General features: G+C 52.2%; 2 protein-coding genes across 2 annotated transcripts in view; one reads left to right on the top strand and one right to left on the bottom strand.

Annotated features, from left to right (window-relative positions):
* The window catches only part of LOC141736682 (microtubule-actin cross-linking factor 1, isoforms 6/7-like), a 39,506-nt gene extending 27,668 nt beyond the window's left edge, over positions 1-11,838 (bottom strand). Inside the window, exons 1-3 of the mRNA XM_074571239.1 lie at positions 11,803-11,838; positions 10,951-11,039; positions 8,184-8,358 (exon numbers count right to left, since the gene is read on the bottom strand). The gene's annotated coding sequence lies outside the window, so the exon portion shown is untranslated. The remainder of the gene's footprint in view (positions 1-8,183; positions 8,359-10,950; positions 11,040-11,802) is intronic.
* A 5,466-nt stretch (positions 11,839-17,304) lies between these two features.
* On the top strand, positions 17,305-19,244 carry LOC141736654 (olfactory receptor 14J1-like). The gene has a single exon (XM_074571205.1). The coding sequence runs from the start codon at positions 17,305-17,307 to the stop codon at positions 18,265-18,267; it is 963 nt and encodes a 320-aa protein (XP_074427306.1). The 3' UTR covers positions 18,268-19,244.
* The last annotated feature ends 1,065 nt before the right edge of the window (positions 19,245-20,309 follow it).

Raw genomic sequence — 20,309 nt, 5'->3', positions numbered from 1 at the left:
GAATTCCTTCCATTTAGTCATCTCAAATAGCCAAGCTGCTTTCTCTCAGTTAGAGGGAGAGAGAAGAGTCTGTTTGATCTATTACTGCTGCGTCAAGTGAGTCCTCCCTTTTGGTATATATTTGTTCTAGACAGATTGTAAGGGTGCATTGTGTTTATAAAATCTTGAAGAAAAATGAAAACAAAAGCCAGGGTCCATGCCACAGATTATCTAAAAATCTCAAATTCAGTAAGCAAGAAAATAACAATTCGGGGGTGAGAACAGGCCAAATACATCATCATGAGTCCGCAACATAGGAAGCGTACGTGGAAGAAGTCCAAAGACATTTGAGAGAAGATTAGTTATTATTTGTGCAGTACTTTGAAGGTCAGATGTGTGAAGTATGAAGTGTATGAAGGATTGGTAGAGGAGCGGTGGGCACTTGGCACGTGGGAGTCTCTCCTAAGCACGGGCAGCCTCCATCCACAGTCGCAAAGCTGCGTATAGGGAGAGAAGACTGAGGGAACTGCTGGGGGTGAGGATGTGGGAGGCAAGTGTGAGGATCAAGAAATGCGCGTAGTCTCAAATGGAAGCAGGGAGAAAAATGCTTAGGCTGAGAACACGCAGTGCTCGCCACCACGCTCCGGCTTCGTTCGCTTTCCTCTCTGAAATCAGAGCAGAGTGTAACAAACCGTGACATGTGTATTGGGGTTTCTTTAGAAGTTCCAGTCGAGGACGCCTGCGTGGTGAACGTACCCAGAGGACCCAAGCCCCAACACTACCAGCATCAACAGCAGTCTTCGTGCCAGCGCCTCCGCCTTCCTTGTACCCTCCACCACCCCAAGCACTTCCTCTTCTACCGGGGGCACTACGACCACAGTTTCCTCCCCAGTTTCCACCTGGTCAGCCGCCATCTGCCAGCTACACTGACTCCCCTCCAGGATATCCCCCAGCTCCTGCAAACACGTCATCAGCCTGGGTACCAACAGCAGTACCAACGGCGCATTCCGATCCCATCCCAGTGACACAAGCTCCTCCTTTATCTAGGGAGGAGTTTTACAGAGAACACCAGCGACTGGAAGAGGAGTAAGTACTTGGCTCAAGGAAGTTGTGTTTGTTCTTTTTCATTTTTGTATTTTGAGAGCGTACTGGACTGCAGTTACACTGAAGTGCATCTGGCATAAGCAAAAATGACATAGTATTTTTTTCAACAGGCTTTTTTCTTGCAGATGGCAAACGTGCAAAACTAAAAGAAGACAAACGTAATTCTAAAACTGTCCCTTCAACTTACAGGAATTCTAAACTGGTTTTGCTTAAATAGGACATGCACCTTTTGCGCTTGCATGCAGTATACGTTTTCTCACGTTGGGCACGGTTTGTTTCTTGGTGTCGTTTTGTCCTAAAGGTCAAACTCTAATTGCAATAAAGGTCAAACAAATGCTTTTGCTAAGGAGTTGATGGAATACAAAAGGTGCAAAAGGAGCGCAGGCGTTCATTTTCCAGGTAAGTGCTCGACATGTCCATAATGGAGAAGCAGATTGTCTAGAAGAATCAGGAGGAGTTCCGCTCCACCCCTCGGTCATTCGATGGACTGGATGGTTCGAGGCGTTAGCAGTGACAGGAGTTTCATATGTAGCTTACTAGCTCAGATACATGGCAGAGGTTGCTGAGGAGAAATAACTGGACTCCAGACGATCCAATGTGAATCAACAGAAGCCATTTATTAAGCACAGATCATCATCTTTTATACCCTGTGTTGTAGCCGTACACGCCACTCGCTTATTTCTGATTAGCGAGTTACACTGTCCACGCGCTGTGCATGCAGTTCATTCACACATCAGATTGGTTACAAGAATTCACATAGTAAATTGCTTAGTCACTAGCACAACATGTTTTCTACTTTCTCAGTTCTCATTTTTCCCATGTACTAATTCCATCTTCTACCACCTGTTTTGCCCTTAATCTAATCTCTCACAGTAGGGAGGCTGGCTCACATGGCCATTTTCTCTCAGATACACTCCTACAATACCCCCTTTTTCTTCTTGAGCCAGACAGACCTTATGCATGGCATTTTCTATCATGTCAGTCACTTTGCGGAGAACACACGAGGCTACCATAATCAATAATAATATAACCAACAATAGCATGAGCCCTTGCTTTAGTAAGTCTGATAACCATCCCGTTATACCCCATGAGCTTAACCAATCATCAAAACCATTTTTAACCACTTTTAATTTGGACATGTTATCCTTCAGCTCCCGTAACTGCTTATGAATGGATGATAAGTGTTCAGAAAGGTTCATACAACACATACCTTCAAAATCTTCACATCCATGACCCTGAGCCAACAGCAGAAATCAATCATCACCCCTGTGGTGTCTCCACAAAAGTTCACTAGGGACGCGTTAAATGTTGGGTAAACTGAATTGAATCCTGCTGTATTAAAAGAAGCCGAAATACCAAGGGTTCTCAATTTTGTGCTCAGCTGCAACTTCCAATCACGAGGATAAGCCCGACACTAATTCTCAGTGGCATCTTCAAATATCAGTACCCTTGCCCTTCTTTCTGCGCTGTAGATGACCGAACCTGTTGCTACAGTGACGTACTACCTGTTCCCACTGGTCCTCTGGAACCAACCAAACCTCTGGCAGCAGCACCGTGTAACGGCACTGTATGTCACACACCCTGGCCAGTCCTTGTGAATGGTAGGCTTCCCTAATCTCCTGTCGTTCAGCCAGCTCGTGTTGAGGTGAACCTGACTCCATATGCCCTGTTGCAATAGCTAAACGAATTAAACCCGTCACCTTACTTAGTTCTTTATTAAAACACACAGCACACCGGATTTAAAACACATAGCACACCCTGTCACCTTACTTAACTCCTTATTAAAACACACAGCACACTGGAATTAAAATACACAGCACACCGGATTAAAAACAGACAGCATACCCTATCACTTTACCTAATTCCTTATAAAAACACACAGCACACCGTATTTAAAACACACAGCACACCGGGCCGCAGCACGTGGTCTTTCAAACCATCACCGGCCTTGACAATCCTCACAAGGCACAAGGATCCATGGGTCACAGTTCCACACCTAGGGCACTGCACTTCTTCAGCCCTCACCATCGTTGTTGGTGTTGTGGGGTAACTCATTCGAATCCGTCTGCTCAAACCAGGGCTTTATCCACTTAGCTGGTACCCATCTGGTTCCGGCATCTGTAACGACACAGGCATATCCTCGAACCCAGGTTAATAATCTACACGGTCCTTCCCACTTCCCCGTCACACCGTTTTTAACTGCTACCATGCCATTTTCCTGCCTAAAATCCCCCAGGTCTCTCTGCAGGCCTGCGCCGTGACACACGATTGGAGGTACAAGGCAGCGTTGAGGGAGGCGTAGGAAGTTCAGGATGTAAATGGCTTTGTTCAGTCGATATAAAGGGCTCAGCCCTTGCTCTCCCCCTTTCTGTTTTTGAAGCAAATTTTTTAAAGACTGGTTCATGCGTTCCACTATGGCTTGACCCGTCGGAGAATGTGGTGTGCCAGTCACACGTGTAATGCCCCACAGCTGTAGAAATACCTGTGTTGAACGGGCTACGTACCCTGGGCCATTATCAGTCTTTATCACACGCGGTACGCCTAAGGCCACAAACGCGCATCGCAAATGTCTTTGTACATGTTTACTGGATTCACCAGTCTGCACAGTTGCCCAAATTGCAGTTGAATAACAGTCTACACTCAGGTGTATAAATTTCAGTTTTCCAAATTCTGACACATGGGTTACATCAGTCTGCCAGAACTCCAAAGGTCCATGCCCTCGGGGACTGACGCCTGGGTTGAAGTTAGGTATAAATGGTTGACAATCAGCACAAGTTTGCACTATACCTCGGGCGTCAGACTCCGAGATCCCAAATTGTCTGCGCAGCATTCGTGCAGATTGATGGAAGAATGTATGGGAGGCACGTGCTTGCACAAACTTATCTGGAGGTGGTGCGGCCCATGCAGGAGCCACAAGTTTATCAGCTCGTCTATTGCCCTCAGCTAAACCTTCTGGGAGCCCCGAATGGCTGCGAATATGGGTGATGAAATAAGGATCGTGCCGTTCACCGAGTAGGAGCAACAGTTCATGGAGCAGGGTGAACAGCTGCTCATCTCTGACCTCCTTCAGCAAAGCACGCTCCATTCGTTGAACGATTCCAACCACATATAAGGAGTCACATACGATATTAATACCTCCTTTTGTCCACCTGCAAACCCTTCTAGTACAGCACGTAATTCTTGCTTTTGTGTGGACCCTTTACAGTCCGTGATCACAATATCATGCCATTTATTGTCCGTGTACCATGTTATTGCTGCTTTCTGTGTCTTCCCCCCGGCATCTGTAAAGATTGTCAGCCCTTAGACAGGTCGTTGAGACAACGCGGGAATTTCCTCAATCTGTCCTACTTGTAGCACACTAAAAAACTTGTGCGGAGGCGAATGTACCTGAACTGTCCCAGCATAGTTCAAAAGCGCAATCTGCAACGCCATAGAGTGTCGTAAGGCCCACTGCAAGTATTCAGCTACTAAAGAAATTACCACATATTCAGGTTCCTGTCCGGATATCTCAACGATCCTCTGACGCCCCTTAATCACAAGTTGCGCCATCGCCTCTATCCTCGGGATAACCGTACGCTTTGGTTGGCCAGATAAGAAAATCCACTCCAGAATTCGTAGCAGGTCCCTTTCCTGTACCCATTGCATTACTAAAGTGAAAGGATGTTCGTCATGATTTATAATTAGTAAACCTATCGAATGATCAGGGTCCCATCGATGCACGTAGGCGTTGATGACCTTATCACTGACCATCTGCATCGCCTTCTGCGCGTCCAAAGATAACTGTCTAGGGGCATCAACGCCACCGCCTCCTCGCAAGAGGCGCATGAGAGGTGCTAAGTCTTCGTTCATAAGACCACACAATGTACGGACCCAGTTTAGATCTCCTAAGAGTTTTTGAACATCATTCAGCGTCGAAATGTGTGTTCTAATCTCCAACTTCTGTGGCCTAACTGTAGTTTTAGATATTTCCCATCCTAAATATTTCCAGGGTGGTTCTTTTTGAACTTTTTCTGGTGCAATTTGTAACCCTGCTTTCCCTAGTACCTGCTGCAGCTCCTCAATAGCCTTGTCACACTCTAATTGTTGTCCAGCTGTCAAGATGTCATCCATATAATGATAAATTATCCACTCAGGGTGTTTTTTCCGCACTGGTGCCAAAGCCCCATGCTACGTACATCTGGCACAAGGCGGGTGAATTTTTCATTCCTTGTGGCAACACTACCCAATGATACCTGCACATAGGCCCGTTCTTATGTGTTGTTGGCACGGAAAAAGCAAATTTCGGATAGTCATCGGGGTGCAAGGATATTGTGAAAAAGCAATCCTTCAGATCTATTATCAGAATCTCCCACCCTCTAGGGATCATGGTAGGGGATGGCAAACCTGGCTGTAAAGCACCCATGTCCTCCATAGCCTCATTAATTTTTCGTAAATCGTGCAGTAACCGCCATTTGCCACTCTTTTTTGGGATGGTAAAAATGGGTGTATTCCAGGGGCTGGTTGTTGGTTCTATATGTCCCTTCTCCAACTGTTCCTGTACTAATTGCTCAATTGCTTGATTTTTTCTGAATTGAGCGGCCATTGGTCCACCCATACCGGGTCGTTCGTTTTCCACTTCAATTTCAAAAGAGGTCGCCCTTCCCCAATGGCCGCCCCAGAAAACCCGTCCCCCCAGTCGTTAAGCAAGCACCCAGTTGACTTAAAGCATCCCGGCCGAGCAGGCACACCGGCGCTACTGGCACATACGGTCGTATTGAACAAGCTCCACCATCAGGCATTTGGCATTGGATCACCTCTTTGCTTATTCTTGTTGTCTGAGTTCCTCCGACCCCCATTATGGGTATAGCTGGGTCTTCTAGGGGCCAAGAGGGTGGCCAACGACCTTGACTGATAATAGTCACATCAGCGCCGGTGTCTACAAGCATATCAAGTACGCACTTTTGACCCCCTGGTGCTCTTAGGGCAACTCGCTGCAAGGGCTTTGTTTTACTGATTTCAAGGGCTAAATATATATCTGCATTACCTGTTGAGCCAAAACCTTTATCCCCCCTTACCTGATTTCTGGCCGTTGGAACAGCGGCCTTAAATGGCATGACTTGTCCAATGCGAGTACCCGCTGGGATATGCACAGGTGGAGTGGGTGTCCATACCATTACTTTAATTGGACCTGTATAATCAGCGTCTATTACCCCAGGTAACACAAACAAACCCCGTCTGGTAATGGAAGATCGTCCCAATAATAGTGCACTCAGTCCATACCCCAGTGGCCCTTCCATATCAGTAGGAATGCACTGCACTTGGGAGTCTGTAAGGGTAACCTCCTTTATTGTTGCCACGTCCACTCCGGCACTCCCTGTGGGGCAGAGGCTGCGCTACCCACGCACCCTGACCCTGAGGCCTGGTTTGTGTCATCGCGCTCGGGCCCCCCGCGCTCATCAGCCCGTTTCCCTATGGCGTGCCATCCTTATGGAATTTTGAGCGGCATTCAGATGCTCTATGTCCAAATTTCTAACACGGATTTCATGTGCCCGTAAATCCTCCCGTTCCTCCGCTCCTAGCAGGCGTCATATCTGTCTCTCCCCTCTGCTTTCCTACTCTACACTGTATCTTCAAATGACTGACCTTCCCACACTTAAAGCATTTTGGTCCTGAATTACGATTACTGACCAAGGGCTTGACAGCCGCAGCAAAAGCGGAGGCCAAAAATCCTGCCTGTTCTTCAGGTGTCCCTACCCTACAGCATGCCTCTATCACGTCGGTAATGGTGGCGTGTCGAGGCAAAGTTTGCAAGATACGCTTACAGGCTGGATTTGCGTTCTCTACAGCCAATGATTGAAATACCGCCTCTTTGGCTGCCGCTGGCAGTTCTCCCCGGTCTAACGCATTCCTTAGTCTACCAAGAAACTGCATGAATCCCTCGCTGGGGCCCTGTTTTATCGTCGTATATGGGGGAGTGACCTTGCCATCCTCCGGCAACGTCCTCAGTGCTTCGCGAGCCAACTCTGCGGACTGTTGTAAGATAGCGACATCTAGCCGCGCTTGTCGCTGAGCATCAGCGAAAGGACCTGTTCCTGATAACATCTCCATGGTTGCCAGCCGCAATGGATCCCCCTCCACTCTATTCAAATTCGCTATCACTGCACGTTGTACACCATCCTCCCACCTTGATCTCCACGTTAATTCTTGCATTGGTGGGTGTGAGGATAATGGACATCAGTGTCCGGCTATCAAAAGGAGTCATACCTCCCACGTTCCCGTTATCAAACTCTCCTCCCGCGTTCCCGTTACCGCCGCCCCATACCCCCCCCTGCTTTCACCCCTCTGTCGCCTCTCCATATTTCATATCGCTTGCTCCTCCTCTTGTTTCCATTGTCTCTTTTGTTCTCTCTCTAACTGTTCCAAATTCTGTTGCAGTGTTTTTGCCACCGCGCATGCACCTTGAGGCAATTCTTGTTCAGCGGGAGAGGGAGGCGACGGTGGAAGCGGTGGGTACAGTGATGGATCAAAAGGTGGTCTGGGGTGCACATCAACATGTTGCCGTGGAGGCTTAGGTGGACCTTCATAAAACCCAGTTCTGGGGTTGTACCACTCTGGTGGAGGTGCCGTTGGTCTTGCTTCCGAGGGTGGCGGTGCTGGCCAGGGAACGTCCTCCTCCACCGGTTCTTCTTTCTCTGGAACTTCCTCAGGTGGAGCAGAGGGGATCAGCAGGGGATCGTCCCAAACCTTTGGACCTGGCCTGTTCGATCCTCCTCCCGTGGGTTGTAATGCTGCAAAAGCCCCGGCCGCTGTGGCTCACTCCGCCTTCATATCTTGTAAGGTCAATAACACCAACTGCTATGTCGTCGCCAATGGTGATGCCTCTTTGTCTCCTTTACTTATCAGTTCCCACAGTTTTTTCCCAACAGCCTCCCATATTTCTGCTTTAAAAGCTGTCTGGGGCTCTGGTGTGAATCCGTTCTCTCTGCACCATATTAACAACCTTCGGAGCATACGCTCATCGTATTTCACCCCTCTCTTAGAGAGGATATGCAGGAGAAGTCTTAATACAGCCCCTTCTTCTTTTGTTACTTGTTGCCCCATCTCCTGCCCCGGCTGCTCACCTCTCTCCGGGTGTCCGTGGCCACGTTGTCTGTTTATTCCGGATTGCCGCCCAATCCGCCCAGTCTCAGTCCAGCTGAGCCATCCTCCAGACGGTGGATCTCCTTCTGGGTCTTCCGCCCCTTGCGTTCTGTTGCTCAAGCCAAGCGCCGATCGGGATCACGTCGGGGTCACCATCTGAGGAGAAATAACTGGACTCCAGACGATCCAATGTGAATCAACAGAAGCCATTTATTAAGCACAGATCATCATCTTTTATACCCTGTGTTGTAGCTGTACACGTGACTCGCTTATTTCTGATTAGCTAGTTACACTGTCCACGCGCTGTGCATGCAGTTCATTCACACATCAGATTGGTTACAAGAATTCACATAGTAAATTGCTTAGTCACTAGCACAACATGTTTTCTGCCTTCTCAGTCCCGTTTTTCCCATGTACTAATTCCATCTTCTACCACCTGTTTTGCCCTTAATCTAATCTCTCACAGCAGGGAGGCTGGCTCACATGGCCATTTTCTCTCAGATACATTCCTACAATCCCGTACCTCCCCAGTGCAGTTCTGCGTCTTCTCCCTGGACCCCAACCTGCGCCCAAACCCCAAACCCATCCTGGTCACCATCACGGTGCGGGGCCCTGTGGGGCTGGGGCAGCTCTATGGGGCGGCCCTATGGGTCTGAGGGGGGTCTCCTCTGGGGTGGGGTAGGGATGGTCCTAAAACTAAATTTACTGGTTGAAAGATAGAGCTCAGAGGGTTGTGATTAGGGGCACAGAGTCTAGTTGGAGACCAGTGACGAGTGGTGTTCCCCAGGGTCAGTACTGGGTCCAGTCCTCTTCAACATATTCATCAATGACCTGGATGAGGGGATAGAGTGCACCCTCAGCAAGTTTGCTGATGACACCAAGCTGGGTGGGGTGGCTGACACACCGGAAGGCTGTGCCGCCATACAGAGAGACCTGGACAGGCTGGAGATCTGGGCAAAGAGAAACCTTAGGAAATTCAACCAGGACAAGTGTCGGGTGCTGCACCTGGGAAGGAACAACCCCATGCACCAGTACAGGTTGGGTGCTGACCTGCTGGAGAGCAGCTAGGTGGAAAGAGACCTGGGAGTCCTGGTGGACAACAGGATGACCATGAGTCAGCAATGTGCCCTTGTGGCCAAAAAGGCCAATGGCATCCTGGGATGCATCAAGAAGAGCGTGGCCAGCAGGTCGAGGGAGGTCATCCTCCCCCTCTACTCTGCCTTGGTGAGGCCGCACCTGGAGTACTGTGTCCAGTTCTGGGCTCCCCGGTTCAAGAGGGACAGGGAACTGCTGGAAAGGGTGCAGCAGAGGGCTACAAAGATGATTGGGGGACTGGAACACCTCTCTTATGAGGAAAGGCTGAGGGATTTGGGTCTCTTCAGTCTGGAAAAAAGACGGCTGAGGGGTGACCTTATCAACACTTATAAATACTTAAAGGGTGGGTGTCAGGAGGATGGGGCCAGGCTCTTTTCAGTGGTGCCCGGGGACAGGACAAGAGGCAATGGGCACAAACTTGAACATAGGAAGTTCCACCTAAACATGAGGAGGAACTTCTTTACCCTGAGCCTGGAACAGGCTGCCCAGAGAGGTGGTGGAGTCTCCAACTCTGGAGACATTCAAAACCCGCCTGGACATGTTCCTGTGTAACCTGCTCTAGGTGACCCTGCTCTGGCAGGGGGGTTGGACTAGATGATCTCCAGAGGTCCCTTCCAACCCTATGATTCTATGATTCTATGAAATGGACACTTACCTTCAATTTGCACCCAAAAAGGTGGATTTTGACCTCTGGGACACAAACGGGATGAGTAACACAAATGAGTTAATAAAAATGGAAATCAAGGACTTGTGAGGTCCCGCTCAGCTGACAGGCCATGAGCTGACCCACAGCTCGTGTAGGTTTGGTGAGATCCTTCATGTCTGGACACCTGACAGGCCAGGAGCAGGCCCACGCCCTGCGTCTGTGCTTATGAGGTCACTCACGCCCGAGTAGCCAGTGGGCCAGGAACAGGCCTAGGGATTGTGTAGGTGCCTGTGAGGTCACTGGTGCCTGCGCAGACGAGAGGCCAGGAGCTGTCACCTGGCTGGTGGATGTCTCTGCGATGTCACTGGTGCCTGAGGAGCCCAGGAGAAACATGTCTTGTGTTGGGTGTTTTGAGGTCCCAGGTGCCTGAGAAGCTGGTAGGCCAGGACTAAGCCCCCATCTTGTGTAGGTGTTTGCAAGGTCACCTGTGACCGCTGAGCTGACAGGCCAGGAAGAGGCCCATGGGTTGTGTAGGAGCTGGTGAAGTCACTGCTGGCCACGTACCTGGTAGGGCAGGAGCAGGAACATGGGGGGTGTCACGGGTGCCTGAGTAGATGATGCCACTAAAATAATACTTGGACCCCACCCCAGTATGGCTTTTTGGAAGAACCATCGTCAGCAGAAGCCCGGACACAGCACACACACGCGTGTGACAGCGGGACTCCTGAGCACGCAGCAGCAGCAGCAGGAGGGCGCGAGGTCACGGTCACTGTAACCCCTGCGCACACAGGGGTGGCAGCAGGAGGGACGGGAGCTCCTTCTTCAGGTTCTTCTGCTCCTCCTTGACGTGCGCCTCCAGGAACTCCAGCTCCTGCTGCAGCTTCTCCTGCCACAGCTGGAGGTCGGGGGAGGTCCTGCCTGCCCCCACCATCTGCCTGCACCCCCTCCTGCCCGCCGCCCGCCTGCCTGGACCCTCTCCTGCCTGCACCCCCCGTGCCCACACCCACCTTGTGGCGGGTGTCACGGTCCTCCAGGTCCTCGGGTTCGGGCACCAGGAAGGACAGAGACGGGGGAGGGCGTGGGGCGGCAGCTCCTCCTGGGGGGGCATGGGGGGGCTGCACCCAGGGGTGGCGGCACCCGGGGGGAGGGTGGTGGTGGTGAAACCCAGATGAGAGAGGACACCTGGGCAAGGGGGGGCACCCGGACATTGCGGGGGGACAGTACACATGGGTTGGGGAGGGCACCCAGAGGTGGGGAGGGGGGGTGCCCAGAGTATGGGGGGGGTGTCACCCTTGGGGGACACCCAGATACGATGGGGGGACCCAGATTAGGCAGTGTGTGCCCCCATGGGGTGGGGAGCCAGAGGTGTGGGGAGTGTCACTCATGGGGGCACCCAGAGACTGGGGGGGGAGGGAGCACCACCCATGGAGGGGGGGAGCAGAGGTGGGAAGGGCACCCAGAGACTGGGGGGGCCCCATGGGGAGGAGTCACCCAGAGACTGGGGGGGCTGTCACCCATGGGGGGGCACCCAGAAACTGAAGGGGGACGCCAGAGATGGGGAGGGGGTACCCAGAGACTGGGGGGGGCACACAGAGATGGGGGGAGGCACCCAGATATTCGGGGGGGGCAGCCAGAAAGTGGGGGGGCACCCTCGGATGGGGGGGAGACCCAGAACCGTGGCGGGACCCGGAAGCGGGTGCGGGATCACGCGGACATGGCGGGGGGGGACCGAGCGATGAGCGCGACCCGGTAGCGGGGGCCGCCCACGGGCGGGTGGGGGCCGGGGGGTCCCGGGAGAGTCTCAGCGGTGTCCCGTCCCCCCCCCAGGGTGTCCCCAAGGTGTCCCCGGGCGAACCGACCTGCGCGACCTCCCGCGGCGACCCCAGCTCCGCCATGCTGCCGCGCGTCACAGGGCAACGCCCACCGCGGCCGGAAACCGCGCCCACTTCCGGCGCAGGGGATGATGGGAGATGGAGTACGGCCCAGTGCGGACCAGTCATCCCAGTACGGGCCAATAATCCCAGTATGGACCAGCATAGAGCGGTCCCAGTGCGGTCCCAGTGCTCCCAGTATGACCCCCTGACTCCCCGCAGTGCTCCCAGGGTGCTCCCAGTCCTCCCAGTTCGACGCCCTGACTCCTCCAGTGCTCCCAGTGCTGTCACAGTGCTCCCAGTATGACTCCCTCACTCCCCCTAGTGCTCCCAGGTCAACGCCCTTACTCCCCGCCGTGCTCACAGTGTTGTCCCAGTGCTCCCAGTATAACACCCTCACTCCCCCCAGTGCTCCCAGGGTGCTCCCAGTGCTCCCAGTATGACCCCCACTACTCAACCCAGTACTCCCAGTGCGGTCCCAGTGCTCCCAGTACGACACACTGACTACCCGCAGTGCTCCCAGTGAGGTCCCAGTGCTCCCAGGATGACCCCCTCACTCCCCCCAGTGCTCCCAGTGTGGTCCCAGTGCTCCCAGTATGACCCCCTGACTCCCCCCAGTGCTCCCAGTGCTGTCCCAGTGCTCCCAGTACGACACCCTGACTCCCCCCAGTGCTCCCAGTGAGGTCCCAGTGCTCCCAGGATGACTCCCTGACCCCCACAGTGTTCCCAGTGTGGTCCCAGTGCTTCCAGTATGACCCCCTGACTCCCCCCAGTGCTCCCAGTGCTGTCCAGTGCTCCCAGTATGACTCCCTCACTCCTCCCAGTGCTCCCAGTATCACTCTCTGGTTACTCCCAGTGCTCCCAGTATGGTCCCAGTGCTCCCATGGTGTGTTTTAGACTCAGAGGGCAATGAAGAACCACGTGCCGCTCGCTCGGGCCTTCCCAATACGGGAAGAATCGGAAGAAAAAAGGCAAGACTCTTGGGTTGAGACAAAGACAGTTTCACAGAACAGCAAAGGGAACAAGAAAACAACAACAATCACACGGACAGAGGAATGTACAAACACGATTACGGAACCCACGCTCCCCAACCGGACCCGGGATGCCCCAGCCCGCTCCAAGCGGAGATGTCCTGCCCCCTCCCCCAGCAGCTCAGGGTGGGCATGGCTCACATGGCATGGAATACCTGTGTCCTGGGGAGAAGTAACCCTGTCCCCGCCGCAACCAGGACATTATCCACCCCTTATTCCAGACCATCCATGCCATGCCCACATCTTACAGGTTCCAATGAATTGCCACCACTTTCCCCTGTCATGTATATATATACGTATATATTCATGCAGATATAGTGCCCTGAGTCTATGGGCCATCCCTCCAAAGTGTCCCTTGAGTTCATTTCATCCATGGCTCTGGGCTCCATCTGTTAGAACAGCCTGTGTCCTGGAGAGAATTAACCCTATCCCTGCCGGAACCAGGACAGCAGCCCAGAAAGCCAATCATAGCCTGGGCTGCATCTACAGAAGCGTGGCCAGCAGGTGGAGGGAGGGGATTCCCCGTCTCTACTGCCATCTCATACGATTTCATCTGGAATGCTGCGTCCAGTTCTAGGGGACCCAGCACAAGAAAACTTGGAACTGTTAGAGAGGGTCAAGGGAAGGATCACCAAAAATCATTGGAAGGCTGGAAGACCTCTCCTAGGAAGAGAAACTGAGAGAGTTGAAGTTGTTGAGCCTGGAAACAAAAAAGCACCAAGGAGACCTTCTTGTGGCCTTTTAACCTATGAGGGAGGCTTATAGAGGAGAGAGAGAGAGATTTTGCCAGGGCCAGTAATGACAGGACAAGGGTCAATGGCTTTACAGTGAAGGAGGGTGGATTTAGACTGGACATAGGGAGGAAATTTTTCACAATGGGTGTGGTGAGACACTGGAAAACGTTGCCCAGAGAAGTTCTGGATTCCCCATCATTGGCGGTGTTCAGGGTCAGGTATGGTGGGGCTTTGAGCATCCTGATCGCAGATGTCCCTAAAAAACAGGGATTGGACAAGGTGATCTTTCAAGGTCCCTTCAAACCAAAACCATTCTGGGATACTATGAGGGCAGATGTGGCCACACCAGTCCTGAGTCGAGGGGGACAATAACTCCCCTTCTTTGGATGGCCACGGCCATTCTAACACCACCCCATATGCAGCTGGCCTTAATGGTGCTGAGCCTTTACCAGAGGCTCATATGGCATCCCTCAAAATGCCCAGGCCCTCTCCTCAGACTCACTCCTCACCTCGTCCTCTCCCACTTTGCCCCTTCTCCTTGAAAAACTTGAGGAGGTTTGTGTTGGCCACATCCCCAGGTGTCTCAAGGTCCCTGTGCACTGAAGCTCCAGCACGTCAGCATTTAAATTGCATGTGCAGATGGCTCATGCTGAGTCGTGGTTCCTCTAACGAGGCAACTAGAGTAGCTGTAGGACAGCAGAGGTAAGAAAAGGGGTTACTAGTGTCATGGACGTCATGAGGAAGGTGGAAAGTGCCACTGTCACCATCTCAGAAACACCAAGGGAAGGGCCAACAAGGAAACAGTGAAAAAGAGTTGGCTCTTTGTATGGGAGGGGATGAGGATGATCCAAGAGAAGAACTTGAGATGGAAAAAGAGCGGAAAAGGGCATGAAAGTTGAATAGAATCATAGAATTGTCTTGGTTGGAAAGGACCTTTCAGATCACCTAGTCCAACCATCAACCTAACTCTGACAAAAGCCATCACTACACCGTATCTCTAAGCACTATGTCTGCCCATCTTTTAAATACCTCAAGCGATGGTTCCTCAAAAACTTCCTGGGCAGCCTGTTCCAATTGTTAATAACCCCTCCAGTGTAAAAATGTTTCCTATTATCCTGCCTAAACTTCCCCTGGCACAACTTGAGGCCGTTTCCTTTTGTCCTATCGCCTCTTACTTGGGAGAAGAGACCGATCCCTACCTCTCTACAACCTCCTTTCTGGGAGTTGTAGAGAGTGAGAAGGTCTCCCCTCAGCCTCCTTTTCAACAGGCTAAACAATTCCGGCTCTCTCAACTGCTCCATATAATGCTCCTCTCCAGCCGCTCCTCCCCAGGCTTGTAACGCTGCATGGGGTTAGTGTGACCCAAGTGCAAGACCTGGCACTTGGCCTTGTTGAACCTCATACCACTGGCTTTGGACCATTGATCCAGACTCTCCAGATCCCTCTGCAGTGTGTTCCTACCCTCAAGCAGGTCGACACTCCCACCCAACTTGCTGTCGTCTGCAAACTTACTGAGGGTGCACTCAATCCCCTCGTCCAGATCATTGATAAAGATCTTAAAGTGAACTGGCCCCAATACCAAGCCCTGGGGAACAAGCATCAGGGTGACCATCTGCACACAAACATTAACAGCTGACCAAATGGAGCTTGAGTCCAGGGGCAGATGGAGAAACGCTGGGATTTGGCCAACAGAAACGTCTTCAAGTCTTTCAAGGAGAAGTGGCCAGTCCTGCATCCCGGGGAAGAATAACCCCAATGCAGCAGGACAGGCTGGGACCTGATGTGCTGAGCAGTGACCCTGCGGAGACGGGGCTGGGCACCCTGAGGGACGCCTCATGAGCCAGTGGTGCACGCTCACTATGAACAAGGCCGGCTGCCTACGGGGCTGCAGGAGGAGGAGTGTGTGCCCCCCAGGCAACTTGAGTCACCTTCCCCTTTGACTCAGCACTGCTGTGGCCCAACGCACACAGCTGTGTCCCAGTGTGCGGCTCCCCATTTTGGAGAAGTGGAGAGGACCTGGAGAGTGTCCAGAGGAGGTCTGCCAAGATGGCCTTTAGGGCCCAGTGCACATGTGCTTGGTGGAGAGGCTGAGGGACCTGGGCTTCTCTGGCCCAGTGGCAGGGAGGCTCTGGGCACTATTGGAATGGCCTGAACCTGGTTGAAGGGTTGTTTGTGAGATGATGGATCTTTTCTTTGGTGGGAAACAGCAGGAGAAAGAAACAGACTGGACAGCAGGAGAAAGAAATGCCACTGCAAGGGCAGCGCTGTGCTGCAACAGATCACCCAGAGGGAGTCGGGATCAGCCCAAGGCGTTGTGTTTCAGCAACAGCCAAGGACGATGGAGAGAGATGAGTAAAGGCAGTGAGATGCTGAGGGGAGAGCAAGACGGGGAAGCAGGGGGGATGTCTGCAGCCTGCAGGGGAAGAGGAACAGATGTGGGACACCATAGCACAGCCTGTGGTGGAGACGATCAAGGGAGTTGGCAAGGCTGAAAGCCCCCAACAGTGCTTATGTCTTTCTCCTCTTGGCTGTGGCTGTTGTCTGTGCCACCAAGGCTACCAGAAGACACCTTATCCTTACAGCACTAGGGCCTTAGCGCCTCCTCTTCCCCACCCGGGAGCCGTCATTCTGTCTTTCTGCCCTTGGCATTGCACGTCCTCCCATCACAATGCCCCAGGAAGAGCCCTGAGCTGTGCTTGTGGGGCAGGATCTCCCTTCCCAGGGGCTGGAGGCCAGGGCTTGGCCCTTTGCCTTCCTCTCACACATTCAGCATTAGCCAGCGTCAGAGACACCTCTCCATTGCCTTTGCCTACCTGCCCTCACTGCCTCCAGTTTTCCCTCGAACGAGTCCCCAGGAGCCTTTGGCAGTAATGGCCCTCAGTGGGACCCATTAACGCTCCAAGAAACTTTGGAGTCTGCATCTGACGTTGACTTCTGGAGAGGTTTCATCAGCTTCCCCTGGGTCTGAGCTTCATGGGCTCAGCACCAAAACCACCAGAGAGGTCAATAAAATGCCTTGGACTGGTCCTGCTCAGTATAGAAATGGGGGTTGGCCAGGTGGCAGGAATCCGTGTTCGCTGCTCGGGATGGGCATCGGGTGGTAAGCAATTGTACTGCATCACTCCTGGTTTCCTACATTCTTTTGCAATGATTGTTAGTTTCTTTCCCGTTACTGGTCTATCAAACTGTCTGTATCTCAACCCATGAGATTTTTATTCCTTTTTCTCCCTCTTCTCCCTATCCCTCTGCAGGGGTCGGGGGGCAGTGAGTGAAGAGCTGCGTGGTCTTTCCCCCCCGACAAGGCTGAGGAGTGAGCTGGCTCTGCTCATGTCACTGCAGTTTGAGGACAACCAGGAGTTTCCTTGAGGTTTTCCTGCAGGAATATGCTGAGCAGCTCCTCTGCGTTACAAGTGGATCACAGATGAGGTAACTAGTGAATGGCAGAAGCTGTAACCCCTTTCCCCAGTCCCCACTGCTGTGCAGCAGGGATGACTCCTTGGGAGCCCACAAGCAGAGTTCTGCTCCTCACGGCACACTTGGCCAGCAACAATGAGAGCTCCAACAAGGGCAATGCAGAAAGCTCCCGCAAAAAAGGACACAGGCAAAGGGTGTTTTTTGGGGTTGGGTTTGGAAGGGCAGGCATTGGGAAGAGATTTTCTCAGAGCTGTCCTGACTTGTGAGTGTGCTTTCCTCCTTTGGCAGTACCTCGGGAACAAAGGGATCCGATGTCCAACGGCAGCTCCATCACCCACTTCCTCCTCCTGGCATTCGCAGACACGCGGGAGCTGCAGCTCTTGCACTTCTGTCTCTTCCTGGGCATCTACCTGGCTGCCCTCCTGGGCAATGGCCTCATCATCACTGCTGTAGCCTGTGACCACCGCCTCCACACCCCCATGTACTTCTTCCTCCTCAACCTCGCCCTCCTCGACCTGGGCTGCATCTCCACCACTCTGCCCAAAGCCATGGCCAATTCCCCCTGGGACACCAGGGCCATCTCCTTCTCGGGATGTGCTGCCCAGGACTTCTTCTTTGCCTTCTTTATCTCAGCAGAATTTTCCCTTCTGACCGTCATGGCCTACGACTGCTACGTTGCCATCTGCAAACCCCTGCACTATGGGTCCCTCCAGGGCAGCAGAGCTTGTGTCCACATGGCAGCAGCTGCCTGGGGCAGTGGCTTTCTCACTGCTCTGCTGCACATGGCCAATACATTTTCAATACCTCTCTGCCAAGGCAATGGCCTAGACCAGTTCTTCTGTGAAATCCCCCAGATCCTCAAGCTCTCCTGCTCACAATCAGACTACCTCAGAGAAGTCTGTCTTCTTTCTTTTAGTATCTTTTTTTCTTTTGTGTGTTTTGTTTTCATTGTGGTGTCCTATGTGTTGATCTTCAGGGCTGTGCTGAGGATGCCCTCACAGCAGGGACAGCAGAAAGCCTTTTCCACGTGCCTCCCTCACCTGGCCATGGTCTCACAGTTTCTCAGCACTGCCACGTTTGCCTACCTGAAGCCCACCTCCATCTCCTCCACAGATCTAGACGTAGTGGTGTTATTTCTGTACTCGGTGGTGCCTCCAACAGTGAACCCCCTCATCTACAGCATGAGGAACCAGGAACTCAGGGATGCCCTGAGGAAACTATTGCAATATACTGCAATATTCACAGAAACCAGCAGGACAACCTTTTGTTCATAACCTTTTTACAGTCTTCCTTTGTTTCCTTCTTTCTTCCTTCCTTCCTTCTTTTCTTATTTCTTTCTTCTTTTCTTTTTTCTCTTTCTTTCCTTCCTTCTTTCTTTCTTTCTTTCTTTCTTTCTTTCTTTCTTTCTTTCTTTCTTTCTTTCTTTCTTTCTTTCTTTCTTTTTCCCTTCTTTCTGTATTTTCTCTTTCTTTCTTTGTTTCTTTCTTTCCTCCTTCCTTCCTTCCTTCCTTCCTTCCTTCCTTCCTTCCTTCCTTCCTTCCTTCCTTCCTTCCTTTCTTTCTCTTTCTTCTTTTTTCCTTCCTATATTCCTTGCTTTCTCTTCTCTCTTTCTCTCTTTCACTGTTTCTCTTTTTTCTCTCTTCCTCTTATTTTAGGCTTGTGATAATATTATTCCTAAGCTCTCTTTTTGAGCATCCCAATGATGTACATGAAAAGCAGACTCCCTCTATACTTCAAACAAAATAAAGGCGGCAGCAGAAAATCAAGCAGTGAATGAATGCTTTATTTTGCTTTGCTTACACACACAGCTTTGGCTTTGCCTGGGCTGAGCTGGGAAGTGCTCGGGAGAGGAAAACACCAGTGCAGAGCTCAGCTGTGTGAGTGTGAAGGCTGGGTGCACACAGCAGTGTTCTCACACAGCCAGGCCTTCTGGAGAGACAGGAAGGACCAGCAGAGCAGGACCTGCTCTGTGCCACAGTCCCTGGACACCCCGGGGAACCTGCCCCAGGGTAATCATCACCAACCAGCCCCTCACAGCTGCAGCAACAGCCACTCACCTCAGCTCAGAGAGCTGGTCTGTCCCTCCATGGAGGGACACAAAATGACTGCATCAGAAGTTTGTTCTTGCATCACAGACTTAGGAATACACATTTCATGTGCGTGATGAGATGAATTTGAGGGAGCACAAGTGCCAGCAGCTACTCCTAGGAGTGTCCTGTTGTGGTAAACTCAGTTTCCTCAGATCACTTCAGGTTTGGAGTAACATCCGCTGGGTAACCACCACTGGCATGTGCTCCCTTGGGTGTAGGTCATAGAGACATCGAATCATAGAACCACAAAATGGTTTGGGGCTGCCAGCGCACATTGCCAGTTCATGTTCAGTTACTCCAGCCCCAGCATCCTCACGCCCTTCTCTGCAGGGCTGCCCTCAATCCCTTCGTCAACACACTCCATGAGTCTCCTGCACTGATTACAGCTTCATGGGACGCTCTTCCAGCAGCTGCCAGGGTGACTGGAGTCCCCCAGTAGATCTCAGCCTCTGAGTGTGGTGCTTCCTGGAGGTGAAGTAAGAACGCTTCGTCAAAAGGCTCCTCTTGCTCGGGTGGCCTGTAGCAAACCCCAGCCGTGAGGATTCCAGCTGCACAAGGGTGCTCAGCTCCTCCCCTTTGTTCCCCAGGCTGCGTGCGTTGGTACAGAGGCACTTCAGCTGGGCCACTGACCATGACAACTTCTTTAGAGGAACACACCCCAAATCCTATGAAGCATTTCACAGCCGTTTCCCTGTGGGTTCCAAACACACCAGCAGCCCCTGGCCCTTCTCTCTTCCTAAAATCTCCATCCCTTTCCCGGTCAATCCAGTCTGACATGCAACTGGCCTCTTTTACACCGTGTTCTGCCTCCCCCCTCTTGGTTCCTCCCTGCTCCCCCTTCCGCTGCATGTCCCTCAGGGCTTTGCACAGCTCTATTCATTCCCGCATCCCTCCCAGACCAGGCTCCCTCTGACTCACAACGTTCTCATTTCAAACGGCCACTTGATCTTCCTGGAGGTGCCACCTGGACTTTCTTGATGGCCCACCAATTCCTGGGACTGGCAAAAGTTCTTTCTTGCCAGCGACTCCATGGTTCTTTTCTCAAGTTTGTGGCTCAGTGCACTCTGCTTCTGCTTTCCCCTTTTTTCTCCCTGTTTCCCCATTAACAAGGTCCCCGCGCAGATGACCTTGCTGGAATAAACACTCCCCCTCTCACACACCTCCATCCCTCAGCGTGACTGACCACCTTTGGTTCCCATCGCTGCCTCCCTGAGCCTTTGCCTCAG

This window comes from Larus michahellis (assembly GCF_964199755.1).
Source record: "Larus michahellis chromosome W unlocalized genomic scaffold, bLarMic1.1 SUPER_W_unloc_1, whole genome shotgun sequence".
Taxonomy (NCBI): domain Eukaryota; kingdom Metazoa; phylum Chordata; class Aves; order Charadriiformes; family Laridae; genus Larus; species Larus michahellis.
This window is presented reverse-complemented; position numbering and strand designations above follow the sequence as displayed.

Coding starts and splice junctions, on each gene's coding strand:
- LOC141736654 (XM_074571205.1), top strand. CDS start 17,305: ATGTCCAACGGCAGCTCCATCACCCACTTCCTCCTCCTGGCATTCGCA.